At 43.4% G+C, this 14,056-nt stretch overlaps 1 protein-coding gene across 3 annotated transcripts; it reads right to left on the reverse strand.

Annotated features, from left to right (window-relative positions):
* Positions 1–813: 813 nt before the first annotated feature.
* Positions 814–12,313, reverse strand: srrm2 (serine/arginine repetitive matrix 2). 3 transcript variants are annotated; one of them, XM_061026735.1, is made up of 13 exons: positions 12,079–12,313; positions 9,313–9,564; positions 8,883–8,978; positions 8,598–8,786; positions 8,363–8,446; positions 8,204–8,272; positions 8,082–8,117; positions 7,779–7,895; positions 6,856–6,991; positions 4,640–6,723; positions 3,308–4,003; positions 3,096–3,182; positions 814–1,340 (listed from the first exon to the last, which is right to left on the reverse strand). In XM_061026735.1, the coding sequence occupies exons 2-12, from the start codon at positions 9,558–9,560 to the stop codon at positions 3,104–3,106; spliced, it is 3,834 nt and encodes a 1,277-aa protein (XP_060882718.1). In that variant the 5' UTR covers positions 9,561–9,564; positions 12,079–12,313; the 3' UTR covers positions 814–1,340; positions 3,096–3,103. The 3 variants fall into 3 exon arrangements, with proteins under 3 accessions (XP_060882718.1, XP_060882717.1, XP_060882716.1); XM_061026734.1 differs by having other exon boundaries at positions 4,640–6,726; positions 8,204–8,269; positions 12,079–12,312; XM_061026733.1 differs by having other exon boundaries at positions 4,640–6,726; positions 12,079–12,312.
* Between the last annotated feature and the right edge of the window lie 1,743 nt (positions 12,314–14,056).

The raw sequence follows: 14,056 nt of genomic DNA on the forward strand, positions 1-14,056 counted from the left end.
TGAATGAATGACAGTAATAATAAATAAATAGACAGTTGTGGTGACTGAAAGAATATATACAGTTATTATTTTTGCAGTGACTGATTAATTAAACAAATATAAATATAGAGAAAAAGTCCATGTGTTTTAAAATGAGACCTAACCTCAGGCCTTATTTGCTGTTGCTTTGTGTGTGTTTTTTTTTTATTTTTTTTAAATAGTCTGTACCTTTATATGGAAACATCTTAATTATATTTTGGCTGTCTATATTGACCCAATTAGAGGATAACAAATACCTTTCAACTGAAACTTGAATGACCAGCAAGCGTTCAGGTTGTTTCAAGAGAAGCTAAACTGGTTTCATCTCTGATTTGTGGTAAATGAAACCGCAAGTATGACACAACTGAGACTGATGGCGCCACCGAAGTTGTGATATTGCAAACGCAGCAAAAATGAATATCCGGTTAGTTAACCATTGAGTAATATGTCTATCGGGTCATCACTTCCATTTCCATTTTGTAGAAATGTCAGCGATGCATGAGTCGTTCTTCAGTGCTGAACGGTGGAATAATAATCTGCTTTTTGGGAAGGATTGAAACCAACACTTTAAAATCCGTCCTGAATATAAACAATGAGAAGACGAACGAACTCAGACTTATTGATTTTCACCTCATTGCTAATTAGTTTAAGCAGCTCGAGTCTCATCTCTGCAGTTTTCCCTGGAATTAAAGGGATATCATTTTCTTTGCAGAGCTCCGTTAGTGCAGCAGCAGCCTTAAAATAAATATTTGAATAATTTTTCCACAGTAACAAAACAGACAAACACTCACACAGTTAAAATGTACAACGTGTTTTATTATTATTTACCATTTCAACAAAGAAATTAACCACATTTCAGTTTCCTGTTACATGGTAATAACCAAAATACAGACAGCTCATATCTACAGGTAGACTGCAACGAAGAGTACAAGCAAAGAGAAGAATTCTTAGATACATTTTACTTTACTGTGTGTGTGTGTGTGGTGTGTGTGTGTGTGTGTATGTGTGTGTGTGTGTGAGATTGTGCACATTTCTTATTCACCTTATAAAAAGAAATGTACAGGCCAGCCTTCAGGGTCATCACTGCTTAAAACAAACGCGTTGTTGATAATTGGCTGAGAACCAGGAAACTATCATTCACAGTTGTTTCATCTCGACTGACCGCTCGCCGCCCGTTATGTCCGTGGTGACGTCCGGTTCAAAACCCCTCCGGCCATGAACAGAGAAACAACTCAAAGAGGAGAAAAGTAGAGCGCGTCAAGCCGTCTTCTCATTTCCTTCGTCTGCTGCTGGACGTTCTGCTCGGTGACTGTCTGCTCTCAGTCCTACCGAAAAGGAGAGAAATAAATATCGTTTTGATTCATTATTGCAAATATTCATAACACAGCCAGAAAATACACAACATCAGGCTTTGATGACTTTCTTATCAGCCTCTTTCCCAGTGACATCCTGCAGGTTAATATGGATGGTAAGCCATGATTGGTCGGCACGATTGAAAGACTCCAGGCCAGCTGATTGGACGGTCCACCGGCCTGCCCGAGCCAGTTCAAATACTGCTTTAAAATCACATAATTCCAAATTTCATTGTTTTTTAATGACACGTTTAAGCGCCCACACACATCATAGTTAAAAGGCAGTTGCGGCCGACAGCTTCACTGATGTGACTCCTGTGAGCGTGCTCACTGCACTCAGATTGTACCACTGTTATTGATTGTAGTGCAGGTTTATTCTCTCATTAACTAGTATGGTAAAACGTTTTTAAAACCACCAGTTCTTGGCGGAAAAAATTGAAATTTAAAGAAAAGAAAATCCCTGGAAGAGTGGAGGGAGAGTGACGAGAGAATGAAAACAGTGAAACCAGCAGACCGAGGAGGAGGAAGAACTCCATGAATGAGAAAACGTTTTTAAACAAATTACTTCAGCATGAGATCGTTTTATATTCTGCCTGTCGAGAGACCGTTTCTGGGCCAGTGGTCACAATGAAGGGGCCCGAGACCTTAGAGGGCCAGGGGAAAATTTAACTTTAAGTCAACCCCTTCTTTCAGCAATACCAAGTAAGTTAGGGGTGCAAGAGAGCATCCCAATTCTTGGATCACATCAAAGATTTGACTCGTGGTTAGGATCATTAGGAAGCTTCAGCATCTCATGATAACGCTTTTAACATCATATCAAAGTTTAACACCACTCTGACACCACCGTTTGCAGAGGTTACTTTCTAGTTTAAAGCTGCTGCCTCACTCTCTTTCCTCACCTGCGGCTCGGGGAGGACGGCGCCGCTGCTCTCATGTGCCTCGGCGGTGAATAACTGAGTGAGCGAGAATCTCTCAGTGAATCCGCTGGCACTCTTCCCGGCCGGTCAGGGCTGTGAGGAAAACACGCAACAGTCAATCAGAGCTAGCTTGGTGAAGTATGCTTGATCGGGTAATCAGCGTTTCTCACATCAACACTTCACTTGGGCAGCTCGCCATGGTTTTAAAATATAAGCCTGGAATCGATCAGTGCAAACCGTGATTTGCTCTGACGATCACACACGTTCCTGCAGACAAACTATCATAATCAATCCTCCCCCTAAACGCACTGATGGTTAAACGACTTCTCTTTAATGGAGGCCAACTCATGCCTCTTATTGGATGATTTTTTTTTAAGCAACAGAAGAGACAAAGTAAAGTGGGTTAGGAAAAGTAAAAGACGAGAAAGGCAAGCTGCTGGGTAGAGTAAGAAACCAGGGGAGTAGGCGGTCGGTGTTATGGTGTTACGTTGCTATGGTGATGAGAAGTTTGTATAAAAAAAAAAAAAAGAGGTATAAAATAAGACGGAGAATGAAGTAAAATAAAATTGATGTGATAAGAAAAAAATCAAAGATGTGGTATTTGAAAGAAAGATCATTTCCCAGTTCCAGATCTGCTTTTTTGTAAGTGACACTGAATTTAATGTACAGCAGCTCGTAATTAACCAGGACAGAATTAATTAGTTAATTGTTTAGCACCAATACATCAAGTCAAATTCCTTGTATGTGTAAATGTACTTGGCAATAAACCCAGATTCTGATAAGTTGTGATTTTAAACCTTATGAGCAGTTCTCTTCTTACCTTGTTTTCTTAGTTTCCTTTTCCTCCTCTGATGAAGACGATGATGAAGAAGAGCTTTGAGCTTTGGCGTCTTTACTGTTAAAAATAAAACACAACAAGAGTCTTTAGAACTTTCTTTTTTAACTTGATTATTAAAGATCTGCTGCAGGCCTGATGTCTCTGCGTTTAATCTTGTCATTTTGGCCCCCTCCCATGCTCACCCTTTTTCTTGCTCCGCTTCAGAGTCCGAGCTGTCTGAGGAGGAGGACGAAGAGGACGAAGAAGAGGAGGATGAGGACGAGGAGCTGGAGCCGGAGCTGCTGCTCGCGTTGGGTTTTTTGTTTGCGGCGGCGGCCTGCTTCCCGTTCACGGCGCTCTCACTCCTGACTGTTTGGTCTGACTGTTGAGGTGCGGGCACAGGTGACTCCTCCTTCCTGCTTGGACCACGAGACGACTGCTTGCCCTCTGGTTGGCTGCTGGCTGGAGACCTCCTGGAGGTCACATCCGGGCGCCTGGAGTCCGACTGGGAGCTTCTTCCAGCGGATGTTGTCGACGGAGCGCGGGGTAACTCCCTGGAAAGACGCTGTGAAGAAGAGGAACGGCTTTTCTGTTCTCTGTCCTCTCTCGGCTTGTCCTCTTTCTCGTCCCTTCTGTCTCCCTCTGTTGGTGCTTTTGTGTCTTTCCTCTGGCGCTGCGGAGAGGGAGACGACGAGGAGGAAGAGGAGGAGCTGGAAGAAGAGGAGGATGAGGAGGACCTGCGAGGTGGGGGGATCTCTTTTGGGGGCAGACGCTCCTTTTCCCTTTGTCTCTCTTTTTCTACCTCCCTCTGCCTGATTCTCTCTTGTTCCCTTTCTCTTGCTCTCTCTCTGGACAAAGAGCGACTGCTCCTCCTCCGGCGTGGTGGAGAAGGACGAGACCTGGGGGAGGGAAATATGAAACAGTTAATTCCACATAAGGCCAAGAAAATGTGATCCTTTTTGGAATCACTGGAAACGATGCGGTCAATGTGACTTCTTGAGCCTTTTTCACACATCGCACTCCTGAAAATTTCAGGATAGGCTTCCCCACTTGAAATTTTCCTGACCTGTTGCCATATACACCTCACAACAGGAGCTTCCTCTAGAGGCTGAACATGACAAAAAGGATAAAGCAGAAATGGTGGATGAAGCAACAGCGGCGAGTTGTTTATTAAACTGCTGAAAGAGAAGGAAGCAGCTTCAGGCGCGTGATAGAAATTTAATTCTTGTCGCTCACAAAAATAAACTTCATGAATAACGCAGCCCTTTTTTTTTTTTAAACTGCTGACTCATAAAAGGCCAATCATTCCAGGTAAAAGGCTTGCTCTCCTCTTATTATGCCAAGGATAAAGGTGCAGCAATTACAGCCGTTTTCACATGGAGCAACCAAATCTTTTTTTGTCGACTCTTTTAGTCCAAATAAAATACAAAAAATTAGCAAATGTAAAAAAAAAAAAAAGAAAAATACCCAAAGAAACATTTAAGAAAAGCCAGACAGCATCGATCCAGCAGATTTACAGCAGGGTGTCATCTCACCTGTAGAGCGGGCTTCTCCTTCTCGGGCTTCTGGACCTGGGCCTGATGTGCGTTCTCGGACTTCTGGACCTCGACCTGCTCCTCCTGGTGAACCTCTCCCGTTCTCTGTCCCTGTCCCTGTCCCTGTCCCGCTGCCTCTCTCTATCGCGGTCTGACCAGGACGGGGGTGGAGAAGCTCTCCTGGATCTGGAGGGTGGTTCCTGATACTGCCTCGGCGGAGTGCGACGTGGCGGGGATGTGGTGGCGGCGGTGGTTTTCTGGGGTGGAGAGCGTGACCTCCTGGTGGAGGGGCTTGACCTCGCCGGCCTTCTGGGTGCATCCCGGTCTCGCCCTCTCTCCCTGTCTTTCACCTCCGCCCTCGCTTTCACCGCTTCAGCCTCAGAGGGGGAGTGTCTGTTGCTGCTTCTGCTGGCGTCTGCTCGCTTGGTAGGGGACGGAGGCGGGCTGGGGCTGTCGACCTGCGTGGGACTGTATCGCTCTTGACCTTTGTTGGAGGAGTTACTCACGGCAGGAGCTTTGTGGGAGTCTCGTTCCCGTTTGTCTCGTCCTTCGTCCCTCTCCTTCTGAGCTCGTCTGCTGCTGTCAGACGCGGCGGGGGGGCTTTCCTTACTGCCGTTGGCTAAATACCTTTGAACCGCGGCGCCTATGGTGGAAGGGGCGTTTTTAGCAGGGCTGCTTTTTTCCCTGCCTGCCGAGCCAGCTTTCTTCGCTTTCCCCTCGTCTTCAGAGGAAGAGGAGGAAGAGGAAGAAGATGACGAAGAGGAGGACGAGGAGCTATCGCTGTCACTACCGCTGCTGCTACTGCTGCTACTGCTACCACTACTGCTGCTCTCCCTTTTTTTCTCAGCCGGTTTCACCTCCTGTTTCTCCTTTCTGGAGGGGCTTCTGGTCTTCTCTTTACTCGTGTTTGTCTCCACTCTTTCACTTCTGCTTTTCTCTGAAGCTCTGGCTCCATCTCGTCTGCTTTCTGCAGCTGGCCGGGGAGCCTCGTCTCTCTTTCTGCTGCCGTCTTGACCGATCTCTCTTTCCCTCTGCTTGTTCAGATTCCTGTCCCTCTCGTCCTCCCTTCTCCTCTCGTCCTCCCTCCTCTTCTCAACCTCCCGCCTCTTCTCGTCCTCCCTCCTCTTCTCAACCTCCCTCCTCTTCTCGTCCTCCCTTTCTCTTTGACGCCCATTGGCGACAGGAGAGCGCGAAGGGGGCGACCGAGAATCTCGAGGTGGGTGTCCGTCCCTTCTTCTGTCATTTTTCTGCTGCAAGGGAGACCCCTCTCTCTCCTGTCTCCTTCCAGTGTCCCTCCTGTTTTCCCGTTCGTTTTGCACCCTGGGGTGCACATCTCTATCAGTCCTGCGCTCCCTCTCACCACTCCTCTCATTCCTCGCCCTTTCTTTCTCGGGTGGAGGAGAAGGGGATGAGGAGTCGTGCCTCATCTTTCTGTCCTGCTTATTATTGTCTTTTTCCTTAGTCCTTTCCTTCCTGATGTCCTGTTTAGGTGGAGGAGGGGGAGGAGGAGGAGAGGGTGAAGAGGAGGAGGAGGAGGACGAGGAGGAGGAGTCATGTCTGGTCCTCTGAGGAGCTGTCTCCTTTCCTTTATCCTTCCTTTCTGTGCTTCTTGAGCGCCTCCCCTTTTGGACATCTCTGCTCCTGGACCGCCTCACCTTCTCTACATCTCTGCTCCTGGACCGCCTCCCCTTTTCCACGTCTCTGCTCCTGGACCGCCCTCCTCTCCCTCTCTCATTTTCTTTGCTCCCAGAACGCTTTCCTTTCTCCATCTCGACACTCCTCGAGCGCCTGCCTCTCTGTCTCTCGTCTTCTCTGCTCCTTGAACCTTTCTCCATCTCTCTGCTTCCCCTCTCTCTTTCGTTCTCTATGCTCCTGGAGCGCCGCCTTTTCTCCATCTCTCTACTCCTAGAGCGCCTCCCCTTCTCTGTCTCCTTCTGTTTGCTTCTAGATCGCCGCCCTTTTCCCTTCTCTCTGCCCTTCTCTGTCTGTGGTGGTGGAGAGGGGGAAGAGGAGTCATGTCTCCTCTTGGTGGAGTTCTTCTCCGACTCCCTTGGTCGCTCTTTTTCCTTTTCCAGATTAGGCCTCTTCTAGATGTGACAAGAGAGATTTGTTTGTTATTTGAAACCAAAAATAGAGTAAATTATCTCTACATTGTATTTTATGTGGGATGCTGTGACCTTAAGGAACATTTTATTTTGAATGTTTCAAAGCCTCACCCCTTCGCCTCCATGATGGGGGCTGTGCTCCTCGTAACCCGGTCTCCTCCTGTCCGGCGATCTCCCTTTTCTTCCTTCATCAGCTTTTCTTGCCGTTTGTTCTTGTTGACGTGATCTCAGAGGAGCTGGAGACGGGCTGTTAAAAAAAAATATTGCAAACACTGAAACACACCTATCTGGAAAATTAGTGGTGATCAGATTTATCTCCCTGTTTTTATGAAGTTTGAATAAACTAGTTTGTACAATGTGACATCCAAAAAGGTCCAAAGGGAGTTCATTTCTTTGCCAACATAGAAAACAAAAGTGTGGACTCTGTTATGGATATAACTCAGATAAAGGATGTATTTATTTAAACCAAAGAAATTCAGTACTGCAAGGTCAAGGCTGCTGCTATGGTGCAGTGCATTCTGGTACATGTAGGCACAGCTCAGAGAAGGAGAACTCATCATGCTCTGTCAGTAAATCTTGCACTGAGGAGTATGTTCCTTCTAGAGACTACAATTTGCATCAACAGTGTCTTGAGACTTTTGACATTGATGCAGTCACTTTGTCTGTCCTAGTTCAAGTCGTTGGACAAAGTTTGAACTTGAAAAAAAATAAGAGTTTATTTCTTCTGTCCCAATTTCATATTTACAAACTGACAGAATTTGTCAAAAACACCTACTTGCTGTTTTTCCTGTGTTGTTGCAACGTCTAAATTTACCTTCTGGGTATTAATAATAGATTATCTAATATCAAATGTTTTTCTGGCTGGATTAGTGAAGTGGCTACATTCATCCCCATATCTGGACCTCAACCATCCAAAGGACAGACATTCACAGACCTCTATATGTTGTCAGATTATGATAAGCATCCGTCAGATTTTCAATGTAAATATTAGTCTATCATTGTGTGTTTGATTTCATCACAGCATCATGTCATACCTGTGGGCTGAGCTGGAGGAGACACTTATCGGTCTCCCTGCCTTTGCTTTCGGAGGACTTGAACTTTCTCTCTTCTTTTTCTTCTTCTTTGACACTTTTTGCTTCTCATCTGAAGAACTGAGCGGGTTAGGAGGGAGAGAAATAAAGAAGTGATGCCGTGTGTAAAAAAAACCAATTTCAAATTCAATATCCAGTGACGTAACTTCCTGTCCCACGGGTTACAAATGTTTAAAAAAGTATTTCTACTAATCTCCATTGAAAGGGACATTTTAACTTTTATATGTTAAGAAATAGAAGGCCTACCTCTCTTCTTCTTCCTCCCCTTCTTCAGACACCTCACTGAAACACAACATTTTCAGTCATTAATCAAAGTCCATTAAAAACAAACAAGTGAAACAAAAGATAAGAATCCAGTGGTGTGGTACCGTTTCTTTTTCTTCTTTTTGGATTTCTTCTTCTCTCGCCGAGGAGACGAGGAGGGACTCTCTGAGCTGCTGAAGAAGAAAACAAAAAATAAGGTCAGACATTCTCGGTTTTTTTTGTCCGGGAAACTTTTTCCACTTTCACCGAACAAGCTTCCTCACCTGTCTCTGTTTTTGTTTTTCTTCTTCTTCTTTCGACTGCGCTTCTTGGGAGGAGAATCTGAATCGTCTGAATCTTCCACCAACCTGTGAGTGTAGAAGCAACAGAATGTGTCACCCACATTATTTTTGCACAGGAATTTTTAGCCATACAGTTTACTGAACTGAAATTAAAAAGAGGTTTTCATTTTATACACGCAGCAGCATTCTGGTTGTTTCCTGTGCTTTTCCTACTCACATATATTTCTGTTGTTGCTGCAGCCTCTCCTTCTCCAGGCGCTCCTGCTCTCTCTTCTCCTTCTCTTTCTCCTTCCGGTCGGCGTGGAAAGACGATCCGTCCACGTAGTCATTTGAGATTCCAAAAGCGGCACGAAGACGGTCATTCTTCTGCTGGTTCGCCGCAGCCAGAGCATGAGTCTCTGTCGCCCTAAGAGAAAAACAAACAGACAGCGGCGTGTGACCAATGAGATGCTGACGTTTGAGGAGGAGGTTAGAGTTAAATGTGAGGATCATCAGCACTTACGTTGGTCTCTCATTGGCCACAGGAGTCGGCTCCTCTTTTTCCTGCAGCATCATTCGGAAGCTGTTCACCTTCTCCTCGATTTCCTCTGCCGAATATCTGACAATACCAACAGAGAAGAGTATTTAACACCAGAAAGATTAAAAGCAACTATTTTACTTCTGTTCTTGTCCCCTTTATAAAGGTACTGTCTTAATTTTACGGTATGCTAAGTAGCTTCCAGAACTTGTACAGGGTCTAAAATACTCCATAACATTCAGTTCATCTGACTAAAAAGCAGCTGTCAGTGCTTACTAAAGATTAACACTATTTAATTAATTTGATGATGCATTAACAACTGTTCTGACAACTCATTAATCCCAGAAAAAACTTTGATCAAAACTTCAGGTTCCAGTTCTTGTTGTGGATACATGTAAAACCATCAAATAGTTACCCCTGCTCCTCCATCATGTCCTGCAGCTCTGCACACTTGACCTCCAGCTGCCTCTTGCGTTGGTGCTCCAGGATGTCCGCATTGGGCTGCCTGTTGAGCTGACTCTCCAGCCTTTCCCGGTCCTTCTCGTCCCGCTCGCCGCCGCGTTCATCCCGCGGCCGCTTGACCCGGAGGCTCGACAGGTTACGCTGCACATATCCATTAGTGCCGCTGCCCCGCGGAGTGGTCAGGCCAATACCATTGTACATGGCTCTGCAAAAAGACAGATAAAAAGACGCATTAGTGGAAGATAAACGCAAGAAATAAAACATAACATTAAGTGTTGTTCCATAAAGAGCAGGTGCCTCATGGCTGTTAGCAACAAGCCCCTTTGTTCCTGTACTTTTCTACAATTTATTCCAATTGTTACAAGATGACGTCATCTTTTACAGGAAGCTTAGAAAGATGACCACATTAGAAAAAAAGGAGCATATTTCATATCGCTTAAATGTTTCATAAACCTTCCAGGTTTGATATAGCTTAGCATATTTGACTCATCTTTCCTTGTGTTGTTGATCCAGTTATTTGTCTTAATTCTTTGTGATCAATCTGTTTGTCTGTCTTCTTCATTGTTCATTTTTTATACATCTATGTCGCTGCTTGTTAATGTCTGCTGTAAGGGTTAGTAGGGTAGGGTCAGTGTTTATATCCATTTTACAGAGTTCCTGTATCATGTGTGTCATTTCCTTAAAGCCTAACCAGGGACACAGACTGTTAATTAGCCATGGTTAGAAGTCCTACACCCATTGCATTGGCTGCACTGTAATACCTGCACGTATTGTCCCAGACTAATAAACTCATAACTAAATAAAAGTCAATTTAATCTGAGGCGTTTGTTTCTTACTTCATGGCAAATCTTTCTACAGACATCACTCAGTATTTACAGAGTAAAAACAGGCGCCATGAAGACTTAACCCAAAATAACAGACATTAAATAAACCTTAAATTACAGCATCAAATTTAAAACTCTGCTGCTCGCTTACAAAACAGCAACAAAAACGTCTCCTCCTTACTTTAACTCTCTCCACCAGGTCTACACTCCCTCCCGCCCACTACGCTCTGCCAATGAAAGGCGTCTGATCCTTCACAACAGGGTCCTAAGACGCTGACTAGACTCTTCTCCTCTGCCGCCCCCCGGTGGTGGAATGAACTTCCAAACTCCCTCTGCACCTTTAAGAAAAAGCTAAAGACCCAGCTCTTTCATGAATACCTACTAACTTAATGATGATGGTCTCCATATTATTGATGATGACGATGGTTTTTGTTTGATAACGACGACTTATAAGATGGTTTCTATACTGATTAGAGCTCTCAAGAACTGCCCTCAATGTTGTGCTTTGCCTCTGGTCACTTCCTGTCAGCACCTGTGTGTCCAATCAGACTCAAAGCTGATCGTTTGCTCTTACTGACATTGTTCCCTTTTTTTTCTAGATCCTTGCTTGTGTTGTTCTTACTCTCTGATGTACGTCGCTTTGGATAAAAGAGTCTGATAAGTGAATTGTAGAATGTCTTGTTTTTATGTGCCTAAATCATATTTGTTAGTTTTTAGTTTGGTGTCTTGACTGTGATTCCTGCTGTGACGGTGTAATTTCCTGCAAATGATTAATAAAGTACCCCATCCATCTACCCAGGGGCGTCTCACCCGTGGGTGTTGAGGGTGTCGCGACACTTTTGTGACGCCCTCACTTTTTATTTACGTCACACACACATCATGGAGATCTCTACATGTTCTCCTCTTGTTTGTTCTTTTAACTGTTTTTATTTACTCCTGTAACTTTACGGTGTAGCAGAAGTCCCCTTTGCAGTTTTTCCAAAAATAAAAGCACATTTTATATGAAGACCGGAAATAAAGAGACTGAGGTATAAGGCAATAAGAAAAGCAAAATAAAAGCATCACAAAGAGTTTTGAATCTGAGATAACTGGGTTACTCACAATGGATGTTCATAAAGTTAGAGTCTGATTATCTTTTGTATCTTTGTCTTGTTGTCTGATGTGTCAGCTAAACTTAGTTATTGGACATTAAATGAACCAAAATGTGTTGACTTGGTAAGAGGGTAGCACTAGAACACCTGCACTTTTAAAATCACTTCATCTATCTAAATCTTTATTTGATAAATCTGCAGTTTATCCATTTCCCATTTTCATCTGTTTGATTATACTGAGGGACTTTGTGCTCTAAGATGGCTGACATAAATAAACCACAAGTGAATCAGGACTTCCACACTGGCTGATTCTGAAGTCCTGAACAACACAAAGATCTTTAACAGAAGAACTTTTGCAGAAATGTTTCACAGAATCACAGAAACAGAAACAGAAGCTTTAAATCAGACACTTTGTTTTGACTGTTTAGTTTTTTTTCAACGTCTTGTAGTTGCTGGAAGGGAAAGTGAATCTGTTACTTTTTAATCATGCTTTATTATAATTATATTCTGGTTAATTTCATGAGATTGTTTTTCAGTTTAAACCTTTTTTAGATGTGGATTAACACGTGCGCCAGAACGGGCCTGTAGCTCCGGCTAAATGTAAGTTAGCACATTTCAGCTGGATTACCAAAACAAACCTTCAAATACTACATGAGGACTCATCGGATGAATACGACACGACTTTAAACTCACTGCTTTAACACGTGGTCACTTAAGAACCGTGTTAAATGTTTAAATTCATACATTTCTAAAGGCCCAACGTTGAGCTAAGCTAACTAGCATGCTAACGGATTTGTTACGTACCTGTGTCTCCTCCGGGCGTCAAGAGAAACGACGTCGCAAGTTGGTTTGCCGACAAAAACGTGTCCTATTAAATAAGACGCCCCAAACAGACCGTATAATACTTTAGTTTATATAAATGTGAGAAATAAAGAAAAGAAATGCGGCTAGTTAGCTCTTCGCCTGCTTGTTAGCTTTGTGCTAACTTGTCTGGTGTCCAAACGAAACGAAGGAGGAACGAGATGAAATCCGTGACGTCAGACGCACAGTACGTCTGGGGTTGTGTTGCGTTCAAGTGCTGGGGCAGGCCTGTTGTAAACTAGTGAACTCGGAATTTTTTTCACATTTTTGTATGGAAAAATTGAAGTATTCCATGCTCTAAAATTGCTCATAATAATAGGTCAAATATATCACTGACTTTTTATCTCTTCTTCGTAGGGTTTTAATTATTTTCTACCTATAATATCTGTTTAGAGAGAGTTTTAGTTCAAGTTCAAGTTATCTTTATTAGTCAAATGCACAACATGACAGGCAAAGCAGAAATTTTTGTGTTCCAAGCTCTCCTTAACAATGCAAAAATAAAAAATAGTATAGAAGATAAGAGTAAAAAGAGTAACAACATAGAGAGTGCAATTAAGAACCAAAATTTTAGATAAAACTAGAATATATGTACAGTATATATATATATATATATATATATATATATATATATAACAATAAAGTAAAGTGTCTCAGACAGTATCTGTGTAGTGCAGTGGCATACAGTGTGCAGTAGTATGCTTGTGTGTGCAAAAATATTATTGTGTGTGTGTGTGGGGGGGGCGGGGGGCAGGATCTTAGGGTTTAGGAGTTCAAGGGGCTTGTGGAGTTCAAGAGTCTTGTGGCGCTCGGAAAGAAGCTGTTCTTGAGCCTGGTGGTTCTTGTCCTGATGCTCTGATACCGTCTGCCTGACGGTAGCAGAGTGAACAGTTTCTGGCTGGGGTGGCTGTGGTCCCTGAGAATGATCCATGCTTTTCTCCAACATCTCTGAGTGTAGAGGTTTTAGAACTTGGGGGTAGTTTTATTATTCAGTAGATGGTGTAAATTAGTCAAATTATCTTCTAAATCCAAAACGTCAACATGACTAAGTCCAGCATGTTGAACAGAAGTAGTAATTATTACTAGTAAAACCCAGAGTAAACCCTACTCAGACCACAGTTTAAATTTGATCTTAACTTGTGTCATGATCTCCCTTCAGAATAAAAGTCTGAAGATCAGTCTAAAGACACTGATTCCCAGTTGTCTCAAATTATTTAGTACAATTTAAGTAAACCAAATATGACTCTAAAATGTACTTTATTTACACCAAATATTTTCATTAATTCACTAAAAGTTTATCAGTTGGAGTCAATGAAAAACTCCTCCTAATCCTTCTCCAGAGCAGCCAGCTCCTCTTTGTCTTCAAAGGCCTCTTCCTCCTCCATAACCTCCCTCACATACCAGAGAACAAAGACACGCTTAGCCAACATCAGATCAAACTTGTGGTTGAGCCAAGCCCAGGCCTGCATACACACAGCCTGTCTTTCTCCAGCAGGAACTAAAGTGGGCAGCTGGAAGGTGTTGCCAACCTTGAAATCGGTCCACAAACTGGACGGTGTGTTTGATCTTAATAAATGCAGAGACGGTATATTCATCTTCATGTCAGATCAGTTCAAGGCAGCGGGCCTTGAATTTGGCGAGGGTCAAATTTGACAATCTTTATGACCTGTGTAAAACACACAGGTCCAAATAAATACTGTTTTCATGTTGCACACTTCATGATTAAAATATACTTTATTGAAGCTGCACATTTGTGCACACAGAATAATCCAAGGCATGTTTTTTCTCCTATACCTTAGGACTCCTATAAAATAAAATACCGTAGCGCAAATTATTTAATTCATCACCCCAACACTTGTTTGCCCTATGGAGGCCTCCTCTTACAAGGTTGTGCGCGGCCAGTCAATTGGAGCTTAAAGAGGGT

The sequence above is a fragment of the Labrus mixtus genome, chromosome 20, assembly GCF_963584025.1.
Source record: "Labrus mixtus chromosome 20, fLabMix1.1, whole genome shotgun sequence".
In the NCBI taxonomy this organism is placed as follows: Eukaryota; Metazoa; Chordata; class Actinopteri; order Labriformes; family Labridae; genus Labrus; species Labrus mixtus.

What these genes read in the sequence shown, in the direction of transcription:
- srrm2 (XM_061026733.1), bottom strand. Translation starts at nt 9,560, where the DNA reads ATGTACAATGGTATTGGCCTGACCACTCCGCGGGGCAGCGGCACTAAT. An exon ending in GACATGATGGAGGAGCAGGG is followed by an intron (nt 8,979 to 9,312) that starts GTAACTATTTGA and finishes TGGTATTGTCAG; the next exon opens with ATATTCGGCAGAGGAAATCG. An exon ending in GAAGCGGAGCAAGAAAAAGG is followed by an intron (nt 3,183 to 3,307) that starts GTGAGCATGGGA and finishes TATTTTTAACAG; the next exon opens with TAAAGACGCCAAAGCTCAAA.